The sequence below is a fragment of the Poecilia formosa genome, unplaced genomic scaffold (genome assembly GCF_000485575.1).
Source record: "Poecilia formosa unplaced genomic scaffold, Poecilia_formosa-5.1.2 Scaffold69, whole genome shotgun sequence".
Classification (NCBI taxonomy): Eukaryota; Metazoa; Chordata; class Actinopteri; order Cyprinodontiformes; family Poeciliidae; genus Poecilia; species Poecilia formosa.
The window spans coordinates 2024251-2046772 of NW_006800008.1; the positions used below are offsets into that span (position 1 = coordinate 2024251).

The following is a 22522-nucleotide window of genomic DNA, read 5'->3' on the forward strand; positions in this document are numbered from 1 at the left end:
GCTTTGTTTAGTTAAATCTAAATGTTTTATCCCATTAACATTATCTTTGAAATTGTTGTCATGATTTGACAACTAGGATAAATCAAATCAAGTGTGGACTTTCAGGACGTTTCTGTTGCTCTGATTAAATCTGCATAAACAACTTTTCCATATTAAAATTTTGGTTATACGACTTGGAACAATGTGCAGAAACATTGACGTGCTGCATCTAAATAATGTTTCTTTTTTCACAGAGGAATAATGAGGCAACACTGAAAGCTGCTCCTCAGTCTGTGAACCAAAATTAGCTTGGGAAAAAAAAAAGAAAGAAAGAAAGCCAGCCAAGTCGCAGCTGTTTGACTTTTTGGACTTTTAACTTGACCCGTCCCAAATATAGGGAAATGTGTCAAGAGGTTTCCAAGACCAAGAACCAGGCAGTCAGTCATGAATTAAAAATAGACAGAATAACTTTAATGAGAAGTATGCAAGTCTTAGCGCGTCAACAATAAACAGAAATAATCTTTAGGAAGGTTTGTGGAAAAACTTAAAGCTTTACCAAAACATTTTATAGTTGGATTGTTTTTTAAAGACTCAATTTATACTAAACTTGGTTAATTAATTCATACGACTCCCTCCCTTCCCCTGAGCGTTCAGAAGGAAGGAATCTGCACCAAAAGTCCAAATGGACCTCAGTTTCTGAGCTGTTGTGGACCCTGAGCTTTACTTCCAGGAGCCAGCTTTCCCTTTGGCCCCACGGGAGCTCTTTGACGTTTTGGAGCCTCTCTGGTGGTCGCTGACTCGGTTCCGGAGAACGTGGATTTCATATTTTTGCATCTTCAGCTTCTCAGCCAGCTCAAACTTCTCGGCGTGCAGCTGGTGGAGCCACTGCCACAGGTCCTGCGCCTTCTCCATCAGCTTCTCCTGGCTCAGGTGGTCGATGTTGAGCGGCTTCCTGCGCTCCAGCAGGGCTTTCTTCTTCTCCTCGCGAGCTGTTAGCTTCTTGCCCTTCTTCTGGTCTACCTTCTGCAGGTAACCCCCGAAGGACTTGTTGGAGAATATCTTCTTCTTCTTGGCTTCCTCCTCGGCCCGCAGCTTGGCGGCCTCCTCTTCGCGCCTCGACCTCTCCTCTACCACCCGAGCTTGCCGCTCTCGCTCCTGTTCTGCTCGGACTCGCTGCTGCTCGGCCCGGTCGGCGCGGCGCTGTTCGATGCGGCTGCGCAGGGCAATCAGCTCTTCCTCCTCCTTCTGGCGGCTGGAGAAATGCTGCTCAATGAGCATCTGTAGGTCGCTGTAATCCTTCTCCACTCTCTTCCGGTGGAGATCATCAAAGTCGACCTTCTCTCCATCAGGGAGCTTTGGAGGTGCCATGTTTGGTATGTAGGTAGTCTTAAACCGAGGTTTGGACCCTTTGTCATGCTCGTTCTCATCCTCTTCCTTCTCTTCCTCCTCTTCATATTCCTCCACAATCTCCTCAATGTCTGACATGTTGGATCCTCTGAGCAGAACAGACCAGCTGCAGTGGTGAGCACAGGAAGTAACTGGAGGTCTAGGTCTGCAGGTTGGAGGTTTTAAAGGTTTCCTTCATCACGTGACCCTACGGCAACAGTCTCCAGGGTTCAGGTCAGCAACAGGGTTGATTTGGAGACAGATGGAGGATTCTATTTTCTCCTCCACCAAGTCGTGTCATAAACACTCCCCTACTTTATCCTCTGAAGAGCCTCCTGCTGCCTACACTGACCCCAAGGGCCTCCTCATTCCTTTGTAAGGACAAAATGAGGGACTATTTCAGAGACACAACAGATGCATGCATACTTGTGTTCTCAGATCTCCCACAAAGCAGCGCTGAGATTATTCCAGCACAAATAGCATGCATGCTCCGAAAGACGTAGAAAAGCAGCTGGTGATGAGCAGAGGAAAAGTAGCAAAACAAACTTTTGCAGCGATTCTCTTAGAAAAATCACTAATCCTCCACTTAAGGTGAAAAGCCACAGTGTTAATCCAAACAGTGCTTAAAGCCTCCTTGCCAGAGTGTGCTGCAAGGGTTTAAGTAAGCCCCCACTTAGCAGGATTTTAATAATTGGGAAATTAAACCCTTCGCAATTTACGTCAACATTTCCCTTTAATTACATTTTCACCATGGTTTAGTTAGAAAAACACGGCTGAAATTTGATTTTTGATCAGGTTTTATCCCCAAGACATGCTGAACAAGTGCAGAGTTTTTCAACAATATCTGGACATATGAATATTTGACATCACGCAAGAAAGAAAAAATTCAAGACCTTTTGAAATTCTGGTGAGGAATAAATTAGGAGATTGCTTTGTTGAAAACTCAGTTTGTTACAGTGGGATTGAAAAGAGCTGATTGTAGATTTCTATGAGTTTGGTAAAGGGTTAACAAAGGTAAACTGTCCAAACGATTATCTGTGAAGGGGATTTAAAACAACTGTCAACCTGAAAGAAGATGCTAAAACAAGACTTCAAAACCCTCCAGGAGGTTCTTATTGATATGAAGGCACCAGTTTAACTTTGACGGGAGGTTTATAAGAAGTAAACATTTGCTTTTTAAGAACTTAACGACCATGGAGAACATAGACAAAGACTTCTGGAATGTTGTTCTTTAAAGGGATACGTCTAAATGTACATTATTTGTGCATTTATACAGGTAAAATGTTGACATTAACCAAATATAACATTTCAGAAAATTAACGTCATACCAGCTGTGAAGCATGGAAGTGAAGGAATCATGGTTTGAGAATACTTTCCGGCTTGCCATCATACCACCCAGGGTGTAAACGTAAGACCATCTGTGAAAAAAATAAATTAAATTAATTAAAATAAAACTGTATCTTGCAACATGACAATGAGCCACAACATACCAATAAATCCACCAATGACTGGCTGAGATTGAAGAAAACGAAAGTCTTGGGTTGAGTCAATGGTTGATCTTGATCTGACCTTTGATCTCTCTGCTGGACCAAAAAGCAGAGAAAAGAGACGGTTCAAATCAATCTGGCGAAGGATCATGACCTCTCTGGAGCAGCAAAAGCTAATGAGGTGGATAAGCAGACAGCTGGATGACACCATCCATTGTATAAAGATGCATGTTTCTGCAAGAACAATAAGATACAGTTTGGGCTTCACTCTTAGGGGTTTAATTAAAGGAGCCATTCAGCACACAGAAGATTAAACCATAATTACTTTCATTCTGACATCTATAAACTTCAACAATTTAGTGTTCCCAAGTCTTGAGTTATCTCTGGAAAAGGACAGAACTGAGTGCCAGCAACAGGTGCTCCTCCGCGTCTGGGAAGCCTAATTAACTCGATCTGTGTGCCTCCTTGGGATAAAGCTCTTGATGTTATTCTACTGTAAATGTCAACGATAGACACGCTTTTATCTTCAGGGAATAACATTTCAACCCCAGTGTAAAACTTGGGAGGCTGTCTGAGTGAAGACAGGCTAATTACGGCCCGAGAGGATAACAAAGCAAATTTTTAATGTCTTTCCAGTCTCGTCCCAGAGAGGACTGGTAAAACATGACAACAGGTGGTTATTCAAGGCGCTGCTTGCCGCTGGCAGGAGACAACTGTGTCCATCACCAGAAACAGGCAGCAAATGATCAGAGCTATGTATATCCACAACTGTAATGCTTTTACTCATGTGTAGCCAAAAATGTCACTTAAACTGTAAAAAAACAGAAACACAGAGTGCCTTTAAATCTCGACTAAAAACCCACCTGTTTAGAGTTGCGTTTGAAACGTAATCAATTACGAATTTAGTGATTGCACATTACATGACTTGATGTAATGTTTTGATTGTTGATTCTTTGTGTTTGTTATGATGTAAAGCGCTTTGAAATGCCTTGCTGCTGAAATGTGCTATACAAATAAAATTTTATTTGATTTATTTAGCTTAAAATGCAGAGTAATATTTGTCCAAATGTTGGAACTATGAAATTACCGCCATTGTACGTGCTTGGTAATACAGCGGCCTCATGTGGTTCAGGGTGCAGACTAGCTTGTTGGATTTTGGCTTAATTTAACACTATAAGTTTCACTTTGAAATTATTGTCCTCCGTTGTTGTTTAACGGTAAAAATATAAAGTATTAAAGAACTTGAGATTTAGACTAAATAAATATTAAATGAATCGTCTTTTTCTGGTGAATATCAACTTATCACACAAAGTTCACATTAGCCTTTTGTGATTTTGGCATTATTATCGTTGACTTCCGAGGGCCTTTCAAATGACGCAGGCTAACTGTTAACTAGCTTGCAAACATCTCCACGTTAAAGCTTAGAAAAGAAAAAGAAAATGTCTGTGGTTAATGTTACATTTGTTCTAATAAATAATCTAAAACTGAGCCACAAATGCAGAAAGGGGTTTGTTCGTTTGTGGTCAGCTAACAAACCTAGCTAGCTCTAGCTAGCTTGCGCTAGCCGAAACCTAGCGAATGAAATAAAAATAAAAATTGGGTGTTTATTTATTTATTTATGTAAGGTGTGTTATTCTACCTTCCTCTAAGCCAGGTGTCTCCATTTGGTTGACAGAAAGTTGTCAAAGGAGACAGGAAGTGTTCCTTCAATGAAGGAATACAAGAGTACAAATATTATCCTTGGCATAAATTCAAGCTTTGTTATATAATGTCATCCTTTTTCCAAACTATTCTGACTACAAACCTCAGCTGCATTTTTTTGCATTGGTGCCTCTTTTTTATATACCATAAATAATATACTTCTGCACGTTCAAGCCCGCTCACACAGTTTAGCAAATTTACATGCACATATTAAACCTTTCATTCTATGCAATCACATTTCTAATGGTGCAACTACAGATACTCACAGTAACAAGCCATTCAGTCCATACAGAAAAATCAAATAATTAATTATCCATAAAGTATGTGTGATATAATGATATGAGGAAAAAGTATTGGATACATGAAGAAGAAACTACGCAGAAAGACAGGCACCAGGTGAAATCTATTAGTAATTAGATGGCAGTCCTGCTAGTTCTAATTAATACCAGCTGGTACAGTTCTTGATTTTTGCCTGGAAAAGTTCCTGTTCAGTAAAGGAACATGGATTATGTATGGAAAATGCCATTTTCAACCATGGTGTTGTCTTGCTACACTTTCAAAATATTTTCCGTAACAATAGAAAACAGACTATCGTTTTCTGTTTTATTGCTATCAATAAAGTATCCAGGGTAACTTTGCTAATTGAAAACTATTCAACGTGTCCCGTGTTACTTTTAGGTCGTTTTCTTTATTATTTATGAAATCGAGTATTATTTTTCTTCCCACGCATCCCTATAATTTATTTTAATATATTTCTTCTCTACTTCAGCTGCTCTCCTGTTTACCCGCCGAATCATTTATGTAAACCCTGCAAAAAGATTCGCCTCTTTTGGCTTTAAAATAACTCTTCACTTACAACTCCTCTTTGTAGCTTATGTGATTATTCTTAGCACACATATTGATCAAAGTAATCTCTGAAATAAATTATTTTTGTTGTATACATCCTCATTTGAAACAGGAACCTGCTCCCATAGACCACGTAAAAGAACCGGCAAATTAAATCGGCTCGACCGCGAACGACACAAAGCGAGTGTGCTTCCCGGTCACGTACCTTTCACGTGCCTCACTAGCTCCGCCCACAAGGTTGTGCAGCGTTATGAAAGCAGATCGGTGGGAATGACAACGGAGTCACAGCAAAGAACCCCCCTTAAAACCGGTAAAATAATCCACATTATTGTTCATTTTATGTCAAATGAACTGTAGCGATTCATGTTTTTGGCTGCTGTCGTTACAATCACTCCCTTCCGTGTTGTGCTGCAGCAGCGGTGGCCTGGCGCAGTCATTGGGTTGTAATACATACATAACAGGCACATGCAGCATCACATGTGAAAGACTGCAGTCATAACTGTAATCAGTGGAGATCATTTTCTTTATATCCTTTTATATAAAACCATAATAAGTGTTTTGTTTCCCTAAATTATATATAATCCTTGATTTGTTCCCACATTTGGATGTTTTTATGATACGCCAACCCAAAAGTATTCCACAATTACAAAGTGGAAAGAAAATTATGTCAAGTTTACTCCATTTTTTAAACTAATAAAAATCTGACAAGTGTGGCTTGCTTTTGTATTCAGCTCCCTGAGTCAACAATTAAGACAGGGGTGTCCAAAATGTGGCCAGGGGGCTATTTAGCCTTTGAAATTATTTTGATCCCCAATAAAACAGAAAACAACTGAAATTTAAACAAACAATAAAATAGAACAAAAAAAAAGTATATATATATATATATATATTTTTCTTTTTTTTAAAAAAGCAACAGTCTGAAATATTTTTAAAAATGTTTTACATATTTATAGATTTCATAAAAGTTGTGTTTATTGTTGAGCAGGTAAATGTTTAAAAAAAAAGAAAAATTACAATTTAGTAATTTTTGCATTTTAAATTCAACACATTTTGAGGCCCATGAGTAGTTTTAATTTGCTAGTTTATTAATTAAGGGAATCATCTTCCCATCAGTTCTTGCTGTTATCTGGTAGAAATAAGGTATAAATACAAGAGCAATGTACAATTTCCCTGCTGAAAAAATACCCCCACAGCATGATGCTCCCACCACCTTGTTTCTCCTTGGAGATAGTGGTTTTTGCATGTAGGCCTAAATATTAAGTGATTGTGAGACTTGTGGAAGTAGTTGCAGTTATTCAGGGACTAGCTGAATGCTAAAGCTGTCACAACTCTTTACAGATTGGGGGAATGAATGATGTTCTTCTTCTTCAGAGATCTGCTGCGATGCTTCGCATCACCACGTCTCTGTGCGCCTCCTGCCAGAAGATGAGGCTGCTGCTGCCTCCCTCTGCCTCCCTCACCTCCCACAGCAAACGGGAGGAGAATCAACGCACGGTTGACTCTCTGTACGAACTATCAGTGGACATCAGAAAGGTCCGCAAGCTGAAGGGTTGGGTTTTGTCTGAGAAGACCGCCTACGTGGCTGAGACAGCCGGTCTGCTGAGGGACATGGGCGCTGACACGGCGGTGATCGCCCACATTCTTGAGACCCACCCCGAGGCTGTCCTGTGCCGCCCAGAGGACGTGAAGGCCCAGCGGGACCTCTGGGGGTCCGTATGTTCTGGCCAACGCGCCCTTCTGAGCATCATCGAAAAGTTCCCAGCTTCCTTTTTCACCGTAAGCCACCACAGCAACCAGCGGGCCAACATCCTCTACCTCCAGAGCCTTCGCCTCAACAAGAAGATCATCAGCAAGCTGATGGCCAGCGCGCCACAGAGCTTCAGTCGACCCGTGGAGAGCAACCAGGAGGTGATCCACACCCTCAGAGAGACCTACTTGGACCTGGGCGGGGATGAGGGTAATCTCCGGGTTTGGCTGCAGAAGCTCCTCAGCCAGAACCCGTACATCCTCCTGCGTCCAGCGGAGACCTGGAGGGACAGTCTGGGCTTCCTGAGGGAGCGGGGCTTCACCACGGAGGAGCTGCTCAGCCTGGTGTCCAGCCTCAGAGCCTCCATCTCCGAGCTGCAGCCTGAAGCCATGCGGCAGGTGCTGGCCTACGTCCAGGACGCTCTCAGCTGCTCCGAGGACGAACTGAAGCGGGTTGTGATCCGCTGCCCGGCCGTTTTGTACTACTCGCTGGCCACCTTGGCGGGCCGCTTCCAGGGGCTGATGGACGCCGGGGCGAGCGTCGAGCAGGTGAAGGAATCCCCAAACGTCCTGGAGCTCACCACGCAGATAGTGCTGTACCGGATCCAGAAGCTAGCGTCCTATGGGTACGACGTGCGCTCCGGCAGCTTGGACGTAATCGTAGGAACCAAGAAGGACTTTGAGATGAGCTACGCCAAGCTGAACCTCCGGCAGCAGAGGGCGCTCTTTAACCCTGTGGCTCCACTCAGGTGTTGACGTAGTACAGCACATTACTTTGAAAATCTTTCAAATGTGGATACAAGGCTTAAAAATGTATATGCTCAACCCTCAGTGTATGGTTCTCATATTTCTCATTAGCCTCTTGAATTTCAGGACAACAGACATTTTTCAAAATGGCCACTGTTTTTGAGCCGACTTTCGACTTTGCTCATCTAATTCATACAACTTTAAAGTAATAACAGCAAAATCAGAAACTGAGGACTTTACTGCTTGAAAATCTCACACCAGTTACAAACTGGAAGGAGATAAAGATGTCTGACCGTCTGTGTGTTTAGCGATAAAGCATTAGCATCTGCTAATTTTCTGTGTTTGACAGTTTAGCGTTAACAGAGCTAAGATTAGCAAATTAGTGGCTTGTGAGGCTAACTGTTTGGTTAGCTGTAACTGCTGCTGATTTTATTGCAAACATGTATTCTTTGTTATAACTATGGCGGCCATTTTGAAAAATGTCCACCAGAAAATGGAATCAAGACAAAAACCATATATGATTTCTGTGGTTCAAAATAAATAAAACACATTCATTTTGTGTGGAAATATTAATTTTCCATGGTGCCCATCTTGAAAAATTAAAGTTATTAGCAAATATGATTTATATGGGTCTAATTATGTACCACGTGAGACCAAAAGTATTCATCTGGGATAAATATTGGCAGATTTAATGCAGATAAATTTACTTGACGACCATGGCAGCCATCTTGAATTTTTCAGTGGCTAATTTCTGATTTATTTATTTTTCTAAAACACAAGCCCCTAGGGTCTTGTATCCTCATTTGAAAGATTTTGATGAAATATTAAATTATCTGCAGCACCAATCTGCAAGTTATTCAAATCTTACAAACATCTGGAAATACCCGACATAAGAGCTTCTTTTTGTTGCCTAAATGACTCTTTATACTTTTGCCAGACAGCTGATTATGTTTGTGTGACCTTACTTTATTTATGCTGCCATATTGGAGACCTATGTGTCATTCCCTTCAAAAATGTTAAATACACTAAATAAACAGTCTTTTTCACATTTTATCACATTACAAGTACACATTTTATTGTATTTATTGGGATTTATGCAATAGACTGACTAAAAGTAGGGTAAAATGGTGAAGTGGTACAAAAATGATGCATTATATTTTTGTTTTTGTTGTTTAAAAATATAGATCTTGTGGGAGAAGCTGCATTTAGTTTTAATACTCCTTTAATTTGCCACCGCGATGTTTTATTTCTATCTTATAAAGCTTTATGAGCTACCTTGTTGTTGAAATATAACCAGCTGCAGAAGCAACATAATGATCAAATGGTAAACTATATAAACTCCTCATATGTTCAAGTTAAAACCCACAATTTGATTCAAATAAATACACTAGAGTCTTGTTTGTGGTACACTTCTTTATTAAGGATTTTACAGGGAAGTCACTGTGATGCAAAGACTCTTGAGTCCTTTTTTATTCTCCAAAACTACTAAAAAAAGGGCAACATCAAGATGGTTAATGTTATTTTGCCTCCACACTGGAAAGGAATGAGACACGTCTCCAATTACTGAGATCAACAAAAACACTTTGTCAGTTTACGACAGATGGATCAAGAAAGAACAAAGTTTGGGGAAAACGATGGTTAGCAAACACAGAAGCTTTCTCAGTGTCTTTTTTTTTTTTTGTTGGAAAGTCTTTAAATATTTATTATTATTATTATTTATTGAGAACTATCAAAACAAAAAAAGATCCATCCATGATCTCATATCAAAAATATATCAATGGGTTTATGGCTACACAAGGAGAGAAAACATACATAAAATATCCAAATATGTACAAGTTGTGTGAGCTGCAGTTAGCAAATTCATTATATACACAAGGATGTTTGTCGATATTAAGCCAGAGAAGAGTTCAGCGAGTGAGCCGCTGCGCTGATGTGCAGTCCTCATCAGAGTCCACAGTCTGTTTAATCGGGGGACGTGTGTGTGTGTGTGTGTGTGTGCATTTAATCATCCTGAAGGTGCGTTCATGCAACACCGTGGTCCTGGAGGTAAACCTTTAGTCCTTTAGTGTCTGCTTTGATTTGGCTGATTAAATGAAGGACGATGTGCAGAAACACCTGAAAGAAAAAAAAAATAAAAAAATAAGATTTTTGTCATAAAACATCAAATTTCATCCCAGTGAGTACGAGTGTGTAAAATAAATGTGTCACTAACTCTTCAGTGGTTGCTCTGCCTCTGGATTTTAGGGCCTCTGCCGTGGCCAGAATCCTCATTGGGACGTTTTCCGCTGGTCTGTGTGACGGGATGATGCTCGAATCCTTGAAACAAAAACAAAAAAGTGACATTTAGAAAGTTTTAACAGAAACGACCCCACATCACAGATTTAAATGAATTTATTTTGCACCTTTCTGCAGTGCAGGACCTGGAATCTGTGGGCTGCTTTGAGTGTATCGCATCATGCTGGTAGCTGGAGCGTAACTGGGAACTTCAGGAAGATGAAACAATCATCAGAGTTGATTAAAACAAACAGATTGACATGAAAATATGAATAATTCAGAAGTGCTAAATAATCCCTACCCTGCTTGTGTGTGCTGGTGCTGTTCTGTGGATCCCCCTGCAGGTAAACCATCACCCCGCTGCGCCAGTCTGTCTGTGAATGAACTGGCATCTGATAGGCTGACAAATCAAAGAAAGACAAAACACATTTAAACTGATTGATTTTTAATGAGAAATGTAAAACCAAGGAGGTGCAGCTGTGCAGTTTTATTTGAACAGAATAACATGTTTTGGTCTTACCTGCTGGAGCAGCAGCCTGGGGTGAAGCCTCGATGGAGAACGCCATAGCATCTGAGGACGTCTCATTGTTTCCATTGGTGTTGGATGGAACTGTAGCCAAAAGGCCTGAGGATGTAAACAACAAAGAGTCAATCAATGTGGAAAGATGCCTTACATCTGAACAAGAGAGAAAGAAAGTAACGGGTCAGCATACCAAGGCCTCTGTAACAGGAGAGCTGCTGGTAGATCTGCTTCATTCGCTCGATGTTGATGCAGCTGGCCTCAGCGTGGTTCACCATGGGCTTGGGGTAATGCACGCCGATGATGCACTTGGCAGCCTTCTGCACAGACTCCGGAGCGTTCCAGGGATCGTAGATGTACTTCGCTGGGAATCCTCTCAGAATAGGCAGGTAGCGCCTGAGCGGAGGGATGGAAACAAAGGGAACGTGGCGGATTATTCACCTATCCAAGGAGGTAAGACAGGGTTCCTGCAGGTTTCACCAACTCAAATTTAAGAAAATCGTATATTTTGCGATGCTCTCTACGGCTTTAACTCTGGTAGTGCAAAGGTTTTTGCATCTAGCCTCATATGTTTGGCTGCAGAAGACGACAATCGTCAAGTCAACTGGCGATACATTTTAACTTAGATGCAAAAATAATTATCAAGCTAGCTAGCTAGCAAGGCTAGAACACAGTTAAGACAAAAACCACATAGAATATGAAAGGACAAAGTTTTAGACCTGTGGTTACACTGGGTTACAAAAGATATTTTTGGGAAGTTGTTTTTTCAACTGAATTAGGACTATTTTGCACCACTGAATCCAAAAATGACATCAATTTTTCTCAATCAGGTCAGGTTTTTATTAGACATCCGATCTAAATTGATTTAATTTTTGAGACATTATCAATTCATTTCAATGCTCATGTTGCATCCATAGTTCAGAAAGCTGACCTGATTGAGCAAAACCAATTTGATTTTTGGATTCAGCACATTAAAATTACCCTAAAACAGTTGAAAAACGCAGACATTTTTTGGCCTTCTAAGGACACACGGCCACCAGAATCGACTCAGTGACGGTACCGTATGTAATCTCCGTTGGGGTCGGTGCGTCGGCCGAACCCGACTGGGCAGTAGCAGTGGAAGAACTGCTGGAAGAAAGAGCTGCAGGAGAGCCACATCCAGCTGCCGGCGTTGACGCTCCAGTCCGCATCCAGCAGCAGCTCCTCGAACACCTGTAGATGAAACCGAAACGGTTCGATGCGTTCTGCGAAACCGGACCGCAACTCAGAGTCGGCGTCCTCTACCTTCATGCCCTCCTCCCAGCTGATCCACAGGTCCCCCCGGGTCAGGAAGCAGGCCACGGCGTGCCGGGCCAGGTGGTGGATCCAGCCCTCCTGCCTCAGCTGCGTCATGATGGCATCGATCCACGGGAAGCCCGTCCGGCCCTCGGCCCACTTCGCCAGCGCCTCGGGGTTGCGGTCCCAGGGGATCTGGACGCAGATGGGGTTGCTGTCCATCTTGTCGAAGCAGGGGTTGTTGGTGGCTGCCGTGTAGAAGAACTCGCGCCACAGCAGCTGGCCATACAGCGACAGAGGAGGGGAGCTGTTCTTCTTCACCTGGGATCAGAAGTTAGAGACGATTTACATGGGCAGCATTTTCCCAGCATGTTTCCTAATTAAAGCTAACGCTACTCTTCCTGCAGCTGACTTTGTCTCTTCTCTTCTGTATTTTTGTTGTTTCTTCCAAGGATGAGCTCATTAATGGAGATTTTGCTGGGTGTTATTTTTGTTTGGTGTTTCTTTTCCATGGATCCCATGCTCAGCTGTTTTTTATTTTCTTTTTTGGCGGCTGAACCACTTTTTTCTTTGGTTTTCTTCAGCATTTATTCCTGCTAAAAATACGTCCTTCCTTCCCACTGTTGCCACATGCTTGCTCAGGATGAGGGTTTCAAAGTCTTAACTTTCTAAGACTGCTAACTTTTAAACATTTGGCTTTATTTATTCAACTTAATGCCAAACTGGACTAAACATAAATCTAATGGAAATGAAAATAACTTCTAAACTTGCACCATCCGAGCAAAAAGTATCATGGTGTTGGTAAAAACACTCACCTTCCTGAAGAGGTCGGTGAGTTTGAAGTAGAAGAGGCGGCAGGAGAGGCAGCCAAAGCGCAGGTAGGGGCTGAGGCCGGTCGGACTCGCCAGCAGCGAGTTGGCGTTCATTCTCGGACGCTCGAAGTTCGCCACCCACGCCTGATGGCGAAACCAGTCGCATTAGCACAACTGAAAACGCACGAGGCAATTTTAAAAAAACAAGCAAAAGATGGGACTGACCTTCCTCTCCAGGTGCCTCTCCAGTCGAGTGAGAGCTTCGGTTTCTCCTCCAGGCCACACAGCCGAAGACAAACCGTCGGTGTCAAAACCTGCGAGTTCACGATAAAAGCACACAATTTAAAACCAGCTTCATATCTCAGAACATCATCAGATTTCCTTCTATGTTTTTTAAAGAATGGCTGAACTAGGAATGCAAGTTAATCTAAAGTTGGTTGAAATTATTGATCGACTAGCGATTAATTGATGAGGCCACTTTCTTAAAAACCCGGGTTTTGTCTTTCTATAAAGGGCAAAATCTTTCTTGCATCATTAAACTCAGGAAGCCCTCAAAACTAACTGTGCTTATTGACACCACGTCTTTTTCCATCATGTTAAAATTTTCTGCGCTTTGCCCTCCGCCTTCCTCTCATTACATCCTTGCCTTCGTAGCAAATCAGTAATTGTTGGGTGAGAAGTTGATGCTGCTCCGTCAATGTTAATGTGAAATTTCAGTGTTTATATTTCAAAACGGATCCACATAACGACTCAGTTTGTACTGTTTCTCTTTCCTGTTCCGTTATATCTCCACCATTTTAATTCTGAATCAACTTGCTCTGCTTATGGATGACCAGTGGCGCCCTCTGCTGGACGGAGGCCAAACTACAACACTAAAATAAGGTCTAAGCGGATCATTATTTTAATCTAATATTAACAGTAACTTGTTTAATTGTTTGCGTCTTTAGGCTGAACTCACCCAGTTCCTCCAGAGAGGGAACCCCAAACTTCTCATCGTGGTCTTCAGACAGCGGCGTAGTGCATTTTCCCATGACCTCAGCCGTTATGGACTCTGCAGGCAGCTCCACTGCATCCATCCGGCTGATGAGGGTCTGGAACCGCTTGTAGGTGAGGGGAGACTGGCCCCCGTTTAGCTCTATGATCCTGATAAACACAAAAACCAAACATTTAGTTTTAAACCGACACAGTAATAACAGCAGCAGGGCTGTTTGGGGTGTGATAACTCACTTGTCCAGGTCATAGAGCGTGTGGGAGATGCGAACTGTCACCTCCACTCCGGCCTCAGAGGCGAGCTTCTTAATGGCAGCATCTCGCTCTTTCCCAAAAGGCTCAGAGTCGTACTCGTAAGAGAGCCGAGTGATCTTCCATTCCTGCAAAACAGATTCAAAACGATTATTCAGGACTTCCACGAGAGTCCCGCAGCAACCCAAGCGTGCAGAATATAGTGGGTCAAATGACCTTGAAGAGTCTGGGAAAGACATCCGTGGGTTGGCCCCGGATCACGAACAGACGGGAGTTGAGCTTCCGGAGGCTGGAGTCCAAATCCTCGAGACTCTGCAGCAGGAACCTGCAGAGAGGCAGGAAGAGGAGCTGCATCAAACTTTTAAACTTGTATTTATTCAAACTGGTGTAAAACAGCGACGCTCTGTTTGAGGAAATGGAGAAAATAGGAGAAATAAACACATTAGAGGAAACAATTTAAGATCAGTAATCAAATTAAACTAATTTTCACTGGATATTTTATGATACTGATGCCGGACCAAGAGTAGGATCAGTTTAGGTTTTTTTTTTTTTTTCCCAAAGTTCAAACATCAATTTAACATAATCCAGTTTTCTTTGTGAACCAGCATGTGGCGCTCTAGTCCCACCTTCCTGGATGCCCTGACGACCTCCAAATAAATCAGATGTTATGCACAAAATTTACAACAATAAGACTGTTTTTCTACATTTGAATGTCCAAAACTGGACGTTTTCTTTGTGACGACCTACATCTGAACAATGTCTCCCATCTGAGGTGAACCAGATCTAAAAGCGGCGCTTTCGAGGAGTGAAAGAAGTAATTTGATCTTATGTTGCTGCAGCTCAGAAGGCTGAAAAGATGAGTAATCAGAAACATCAGTAAACCAGGACAAAATGGGCAAACCTCGACGGGGAAGCAGAGGTAAGTGTGTCACTGGGGATAATGGGAGCAGCCAGAAGAAGATGGTGTTTGCACACAAAGAACTGGGCAAGAAATCAGATGTTATCTCACACATTAAACTTTTTTAATAGATTAATACTTTATGTATGGGTAATGAAGGACAGAATTGTCACAGTGTTTGTGCATTTGTAGCTAAAGTCTTAGTTAAAGGTATATAGCTTAAGTTGGTCTTAAGCATTATATGGTAAGGAAAATAAGAATTTCATAAAGATTTTGCAAGTTTTCCCACTTAGAAAGTGCCTATCAATTGTGAGATTAAAAAACACTCACACTGTATGATTTTTAAATAGTTAATTGTAATAACTGCACCTGTTTGAACTTGTTACACCTGTCCACACTCTCAATCAATAAAACTCCAACATTTAAGTGTCGCTCTTTTGTATACTTCCAACAAAAAAACAAATGAAATCCAATGATAACTCAATCCAAAATAGTTAATATTTATACAGAAAGGAAACAGAGTTCAGATTTAATCTATGATGTGACTCAGCAGTTAAACTGGTTTGAAGACAGGATCTATACTGGGAACGTTTCATCCCAACCTTCCTTTCTCAATATAACAAGCCCATAAGCTAAGATGATTAATACAGCTACTTAAGTCATTATTTAAAAAAAAAAACAAACTCTTTGCTATTTTTAATGTAATCCAGACGCTGAGTGGCCATTTTTTAACTTTCCATTAAGCAAAGCTGTATTTTTTAAGAGATGATCCTGCTGTTTTGACAGCAGCTCTAAATATGTGACATTTTTAATACCGTTGAGACTCTTTCAAATTCTTACTAAAGAATACTTCAACGGTGCTTTTTTTTAAATTTAATTTCTGACTAATCAAACAAAACCACTGGATGAATCAGACAATCTTAATAAAGCTGAAGAATTAAGAAAATTTAGAAAATTCATGCAATGCTCTAGCTTGGTTTTTTGTGTGTGTCAGACAAATTAATCATACAATGTAAAACTAATTAATATAATAGAGAGCTGCACAAAACTTTTATTTTGCTAATTATTGTATGGAAAATAAAGAAGTACTTTAACAGATGTTATTATTATTCTATTTAATGTCCTAATGACAAATTAACCTCAGCAGCATTCTATGAAACCAAATTGAATAAATATTCATGGCTGAAAGAGACTAAACTCACTTTTACTTTCCCTGAGCAGGAAGGTAGCTCTACAAATATTTTACCCTTTTCTGCCTTATTTTACTCTTTAAATCCTGAAATTTCTGAGCTAGAACAGAAATTGTGATCATGTCCGTCTCCTCTTTATATAGCCTGACTTAATGCTTAATCACACAAACAGAAGATGAATCAAAAACGTTTCATTTTAATCAGATATTTTCAACCTGAATGTTTTTTTTTTCCTTTTAAAGATCCACTCAGCTACAAGTTGTTCTTTTCAGAACTTTTTGTTTACAACACAGCAGGGCGTTTTATATCACACCTACACACGGGTAAACACAAGCAGAGCAGCAGTAATGTGGAGCTTCCCCTCTTGTTGCTATGGATACGGACAGCAGTAGGCGGAGGCATCCTGCAGCAATCCCACCGAACAGTGGGATTGCTGCACTGTTCGGTGCTGCGTATGATTGACGTATGATTGACGTAATTAGGACGTAATTAGGACGTTCACATAAGAATGTGAACGTTCTAATTACTTCACCAGTGTGTAAGTTAATCTCAGTCTTAGTTATTTTTTAGTTTTAGTCAACAGAAAGCATCATAAAAAATAAGAAAAATAGCAGCCATGTGTTAAAATGCAGCACTGGAAAAGAATTAGATTTTTATATATATATCTAATTTTTTTGAGTAAAATGAACATTGTTCCTTTATTCTGTGAACTACTGACAACATTCAGTGTATTATAAGCCTGGCGGGCCACCAGGCTTTACTTGTGCCCCCACCAGGCTAAATATTACTTATTGTTTTTAAGTCTTTTTAAAATGTTTACATTTTGTAAGACTTTATATTTGGTGTTCAGGTGTTGTCAATTGTCAAATGATAATTTCAAATTTCCTGTCAGCTTTAAACATTTTTTAACTCAAAAATACAATGGCCGCTGGATGAATGACTGCCAAGCACCCCAGGCTTAGCAAGTTTTCTGGAGGAAACCTTGACATGCCTCCAATATTCAAAGATTGTTTTATTTATTTGCAGAAAATGAGAAATGGTCAAAATCACGAAAAATATGCGATGATTTCAGACCTCAAATAATGCAAAGAAAACAATCTAATATTTATTTAGAAACTATAATACTAATGCTATAACTCAGGAAAAGTTTATAAATCAATATTTGGTGGAAAAACCAGGAGGCTTCAGTGGGGTTCAGTGCAGCTTTTCCAGAGCTGGACATTTCATAAAACATTTTAGAGAATAGAGAGTAGAGGATATCTATTATTATATTTGAGCTTTTCTGTAAAAAATAAAGTGTTTTTCTAGCCACTCTGAGGCTTTCTTACACTTGAGTTAAGCCTTTTTTTAAAGAGTACCTCATGTTAAGATCGTAGTTTTCCCTGCCTGTCAAGAACACTGAGCAACAAACAAAATGACTCTAATTTAATTTAGATATTTTTTGTTTTCCACCATAAACAACCTGCCATTACCTGAGGATGGAAAGTTTTCGTGTTGAAAGTTTTCACCTTCTCCTTTTGGCTAAATTAGTTGAGATTTGTTGAGTCACCATCTGACGTCCCCACCCGAAATCTACGCCTCCGTATTTGTCTTCATGGACAAATACGGAGGTTTAGGCTCACAGCTGTTCTGATCCAAGGTCCGCTTAACGTGAGACTGACCCACGTTACGCAGCTCAGTTATAATCCCATCAGTATCCAACTTTTACTGTTTCTCCCTCTTATCTTCAACTACTTCATAGAGCCATTCTACACCAACACGATCACTAAGAAGGAGTCTGTAATCATGACGTGGAAATAGATATCAGACGGCAGCAGCTTTTGTGGGGATTAGAGCTCATTGTGGACCAAAGCTGGGGTCTTTTAGTCTGGCAGGACAGCAGAAATACATCAGGAAAAAAAACAGAGTTGAAAGGTTTGCTGTTGACACACTGACCTACATGATCAGTCAGTGAGAAGTGAGAAGTTGCCGTGATTAAGTCATCTGGATCGACCGTATTCGAGGAAAATCTCAGAGTAATGCGGTTTTAATAGTGTTTTGACGCAAAAACTGCATGGAAATGTTGAATATGTACACAGTAAACGGGACGAAGGAAGGAATTGGGGTATTGTGCGTTTGTGCTGCGTCACACAGCCGACTGCTGTTGCGTAACACTGAAAGAAAAACATGGATGCTCATCAGAACTGAATGAGATGACATTAAACTCTGAAAGGACTGATGAATGAACAACATGCTACGGTTTGCACATGTAGCAGCAGCTGGATGGAGACTGACATGGAGAAATGAGAGGGAATCCGTGTTTTGACTGGCCAAAGCATCAATGCAACACCGAAGGGCAAATCTGCAGGGACAAACATTCCTCCAACGTCAGATCTTGGGAAAAGTATTCAAACCCCTACAACTGCAAACGTCAATGTGCTACATCAACATTTTATGCAGTTGGAGCAACACGACGAGGTTCTGCAATAATTTGTACAACCACGTTTTACTGGAACTGCTGCAAATGTTTGACAATGATTTTCTCAGCGGCAAAAGCAAATGAGGTGGATTAGCAGAGCTAGTTAACAGCTGATGGTGTGATTTAAGATGTTACTGCGTAATATCGCTTCTGCTGCCTGTTAGCATGTCAGGGTAGTCTTCAGTCAGAGGCATTTTTAGACTGAATGCATGACTGACTGCTAGAGGATGTCCTTTCTGCACACAGCATCATACAAGTTACGACAATGTTTTAAAGTACTTTCAAAAAGGTATTTTTTAATTAAATTAGCTTTAGGATAAACTTTAATCTTCTAGCTTTACACAAATACACAGATTTTTCTCAGCCATTCTTTTAAAAAATATATCTCAAACATAATCAGTGGGTGATGATCTACGCTGCTTGTGGTACAAACTGTAAACAAGACTTATTGCTCTCCCGAAAAAGCAAAATATTCTGAATGTTAAAAAGTGAGTCGTTCCAGCTGCTGGAAACGTCTCCACAATGTTGTCCCTGACCTCCCTGCTGTGTTCCTTGGACTTCGTGGTACTGGATGTTCACTAATGTTCTGAGGCCTTCACTGAACAGCTGGATTTATATAATGAGGTCACTTCTGACAACAGTCACTTGGAATATATTTAGAAGAATGTAGGATCTGATTCTAAATTATTCCATTTCAGGGTTATATGCTACTTTGTGTAAGTTTGTCTCATAAAACTTCAATGACACAGATATTAATTCAAAAATAACATCCTAGAAAGTCTAAAAAAACATGTAAGAGACTTCAGAAGTGCTGGAAATCATCAATATTTACAAGATCAGTTGAAACAACAACAGAGTAAAGTCATCGCTTCTATGAGTAATCAGGCTTATATATCAGTCAGATTATTGATACTTTGACCTTTGCTTATTTATATAATAATGAACTAGCTGTATTTTATTTTATTTGTAAGCCACCCTTTAGTAGACATAAACTAACTTTACAAATAATAATTTATATGCTTGGAAAGGATTCTGTAGGGTCAAGCCATGTTTCATATGAAGGTTTACTTTGATTCACAGCAGTCATGTCTTTTTTAATCTGGGACTCATTTCTTCATACAATTATAAAAACCTATACGTTTAATTGAACAAACCCCTGACAAGAGAAACTCTTTATTTTTTCTTTCTGCCATTTTAGCATCTTTTAGCATCCTGTTCTACCTGTCTCACATGTCCCCTACATAGTGTGTGGCAAACAGGATGTCTTGTGGTTTTCCTTCATCAATCCTCTGTAAAGGTCATGTTTGCTAGTAGGTGGCATATGTATTTAACTGTTTTCACTGGATTTTCTTTAAGGGTATGAATGTTAAGTTTTCTTGCTGTATAATAACTTTTCCAGGTTGACGATCAGAAACTTTTTCTTGCATCACCACACACTGAATTTCTCCAGAGCAGCTCCTAATTTCATTTGCATCACCTGATTTTCACTTATTCCCCTAGTAGATGCTCAATTCATGAGGCAGAATCCCGCGTATTACTTCATTTTGTCCCAAATGTTGATATAATCTGATGTTGTATTAACCTAATTTTAATCCTGGGAAAAACTTGTAAACATGAATGCATTATGAAGTGTGTGTTAATGGGTTGCTGTTCTCACCTCCACCTGTTGATCCCGACGTTGGAAGATCCAGCGAACCAGGGGTCGAGGATGTAAACGCAGCGGACGGTATCAGCCCCCAGCAGAGAGTCCTTCAGCGACGGGTTGTCGTGGAGCCGCAAGCCCTTCCGGAACCAGTGGATCGTATTAATGACCATTACTCAACTGGACGAGCCCTTTAGTTATTCCTTTTGTGAATGATATCAGCAGTCTTCTTCTTTTTTTAAACGGAGCTCACTTGATTATTATTCCAATTCGCAGGTAGTTATTAGTCCAAGGAGAAGAATATAGAAAAAAAAATAGAAAGTCACTTCAGATAAAAAAAAAAAACCCAAAACCCCAGATTTTTTTTTTTTTTTTTTTTTTTGATTAGCCTTGCTCTAACAGAACTTTTTCCATAATGTGGTAGAACTGATAAGCCGCTGATTCCTGAAGCATTTGGGCGCAGAAAAGTGAGTTTTCCAATGAACTGTAATGACGTGAACCCGGCGAGCTTTAGGACCCTGGTCGCTGCAGCGCTCTAGCCTGGTTTGTTGTATAACTTGTTTTTCTGAATAATGAAAAGCCCATAAATATTGAAAAAACAATAAACTTCTCGACTTATCTATTACTCTAATGACACAATATGACTGTTAAGGTCGGAATATTTCACTAGCCTGTTATTTTAGGAGGGTGAATGACCAGAACGCTCCGTAGCAGGACCGGTGAACGCCAGGAAAGCCTGTTATGTAAACTCGAAACCACGAAATTCGTCGCTTTTATGTCGTCCAAAGAAATATCCAGTTGTCAAAATCCTTCCTTGTACTCTTCCAAACGGGTTTCCACGCTAGAAAGCAGACGTCTGAGTGGGGATATGTGGTGATTTTTTTCCCTTATAGCCAGAAGACCGCCGATCCTCATGTAAAGCCGCACCTACTGCCGTTCCTCCGCCAACTGGCGACGTCCTCTGGCTCAGAGCTGCGCTGTGATTGGTCCAAACCGATTCGTGCGTGTCAGAGCGTGGTCACGTTTTAGCAGCGTGCTCTCTCCTACGAGGCGAGGCAGCCAGCGTGCGCACTGAGCTCTTGTTTTATTATCAAGTTATGACCTCTTATGGTGTCTTAGTCTAGCATGTTACCAGGTTAATTTACCTATCTCTGGTAAACTAATGAGAATTAATGATTAAAAGGAGCACAGCTGGGGTTTTTTAGGACCTATAGCAAGCAATAAATATAATGAAATGAATGGTAAATAAACCACATTGTTTGCATAACACTACACAAGATCTAATTTGGGGGGTGTAAATGAGATCCCCCCATAAATATTAAAACAGCGTTGTCAGAAAAAGACCCGGATCAGCACACGAGGTCGTACGTGTGTTACGTGTGGATGTTTACAGTCGTTCAGCTGCAACTTTACCATATTTAATCCCTTTTTGTTATTAGTCAAACCGTTTCTCTACAGTGCTTTACATTTACAGACACAAACCATTCGGCTTACTCGATTAGGTAGTTTAAAATTACATTTTTGGGTATTTATTCATATCATATACCGCCCCTCTGCATATGAATGTGCGCACATTTTCCTCTACAAATACATTACTTTACTCTTCAATGACAAATAAATATTATGTAGTTTTATCTAAAAATAGTCTGATTATTATCTGTATGCTCGGTTTCTTTTTAAAGATCAAAATAGAAAAATGCGTCATACATCTATAACAAAATGGCTAGGCAATTATGCAAGTTGAAAAGATTTCTGCATTGGTAGGATGTTGTAATAAACCATTTTCACCAGAGAGGGGCGGTATAAAATCCTGCCTTCAAACAAACTTTCTTGGAAAGTGAAAATTAATTAAAATGTATTCATTATTTTAGGAATTTATTCTGTTTATTTTTGCCTAAGGACCAGTTTTGTTTGTCTTTGATTTTTATTAAGTATATTCATTTATTTTTACGTTTTATGTTATTTCAGTTTTTCTCTTCCTTTTATCTCGTATGTAGTTATTTATTTTATTTTCAATGTATTTCAATAAATGAAAATTTTGTTTTGCTGTTGGATTATTTTTATACTTGTCTTTGTTTTCATATTGCATAAATCCATTAATTTTTTCTAAAACTCTACTAGTTTGTTCTTAGAAAAATTTACATTTTGAAAAACATCTTCAGTGCTACATTATAAAAGAATAAATATAAAATGTTGCTGTTTCTCTAAATTATTCTAAAGATAATAGGGATAAATTATGAATGAAACAGATAAACATAAGTACATTTCAAAACTTGTACTTTTTCATTCTAGTAAAACAGTTCATCCTGTACTTTTACT

At 40.1% G+C, this 22522-nt stretch overlaps 3 protein-coding genes across 6 annotated transcripts; 1 reads left to right on the forward strand and 2 right to left on the reverse strand.

The window, feature by feature from the left end:
• Nucleotides 1-428: 428 nt before the first annotated feature.
• On the reverse strand, nucleotides 429-4969 carry LOC103140251 (troponin T, cardiac muscle isoforms). 3 transcript variants are annotated; one of them, XM_074560044.1, is made up of 4 exons: nucleotides 4820-4969; nucleotides 2856-2948; nucleotides 2694-2783; nucleotides 429-1474 (listed from the first exon to the last, which is right to left on the reverse strand). In XM_074560044.1, the coding sequence occupies exon 4, from the start codon at nucleotides 1462-1464 to the stop codon at nucleotides 700-702; it is 765 nt and encodes a 254-aa protein (XP_074416145.1). In that variant the 5' UTR covers nucleotides 1465-1474; nucleotides 2694-2783; nucleotides 2856-2948; nucleotides 4820-4969; the 3' UTR covers nucleotides 429-699. The 3 variants fall into 3 exon arrangements, with proteins under 3 accessions (XP_074416145.1, XP_074416144.1, XP_074416143.1); XM_074560043.1 differs by having other exon boundaries at nucleotides 429-1736; nucleotides 2856-2945; nucleotides 4820-4968; XM_074560042.1 differs by having other exon boundaries at nucleotides 429-1736; nucleotides 4820-4968.
• A 635-nt stretch (nucleotides 4970-5604) lies between these two features.
• Nucleotides 5605-8586, forward strand: LOC103140253 (transcription termination factor 2, mitochondrial-like). Of its 2 annotated transcripts, none has more exons than XM_007555310.2 (2): nucleotides 5605-5709; nucleotides 6738-8586. In XM_007555310.2, the coding sequence occupies exon 2, from the start codon at nucleotides 6747-6749 to the stop codon at nucleotides 7899-7901; it is 1155 nt and encodes a 384-aa protein (XP_007555372.1). In that variant the 5' UTR covers nucleotides 5605-5709; nucleotides 6738-6746; the 3' UTR covers nucleotides 7902-8586. The 2 variants fall into 2 exon arrangements, with proteins under 2 accessions (XP_007555372.1, XP_007555374.1); XM_007555312.2 differs by having other exon boundaries at nucleotides 5606-5709; nucleotides 6771-8586.
• A 762-nt stretch (nucleotides 8587-9348) lies between these two features.
• Nucleotides 9349-21155, reverse strand: LOC103140254 (cryptochrome-1-like). The gene is made up of 14 exons (XM_007555313.2): nucleotides 20219-21155; nucleotides 14232-14340; nucleotides 14001-14143; nucleotides 13732-13916; nucleotides 12999-13087; nucleotides 12777-12917; nucleotides 11971-12282; nucleotides 11747-11898; nucleotides 10880-11082; nucleotides 10687-10791; nucleotides 10468-10566; nucleotides 10295-10375; nucleotides 10105-10208; nucleotides 9349-10007 (listed from the first exon to the last, which is right to left on the reverse strand). Exons 1-13 carry the CDS (start codon nucleotides 20374-20376, stop codon nucleotides 10108-10110), a joined length of 1878 nt encoding a protein of 625 aa, XP_007555375.1. The 5' UTR covers nucleotides 20377-21155; the 3' UTR covers nucleotides 9349-10007; nucleotides 10105-10107.
• Nucleotides 21156-22522: the final 1367 nt, after the last annotated feature.

Bases quoted from the DNA above. Each gene is read 5' to 3' on its own strand.
- LOC103140251 (XM_074560044.1), bottom strand. From the start codon at position 1,464: ATGTCAGACATTGAGGAGATTGTGGAGGAATATGAAGAGGAGGAAGAG.
- LOC103140253 (XM_007555310.2), top strand. From the start codon at position 6,747: ATGAATGATGTTCTTCTTCTTCAGAGATCTGCTGCGATGCTTCGCATC.
- LOC103140254 (XM_007555313.2), bottom strand. From the start codon at position 20,376: ATGGTCATTAATACGATCCACTGGTTCCGGAAGGGCTTGCGGCTCCAC. The intron at 13,088-13,731 runs GTGAGTTCAGCC...GTGAACTCGCAG, and splicing joins TCCCTCTCTGGAGGAACTGG to GTTTTGACACCGACGGTTTG. The intron at 11,899-11,970 runs GTAGAGGACGCC...TTTCATCTACAG, and splicing joins GCTGGGAGGAGGGCATGAAG to GTGTTCGAGGAGCTGCTGCT.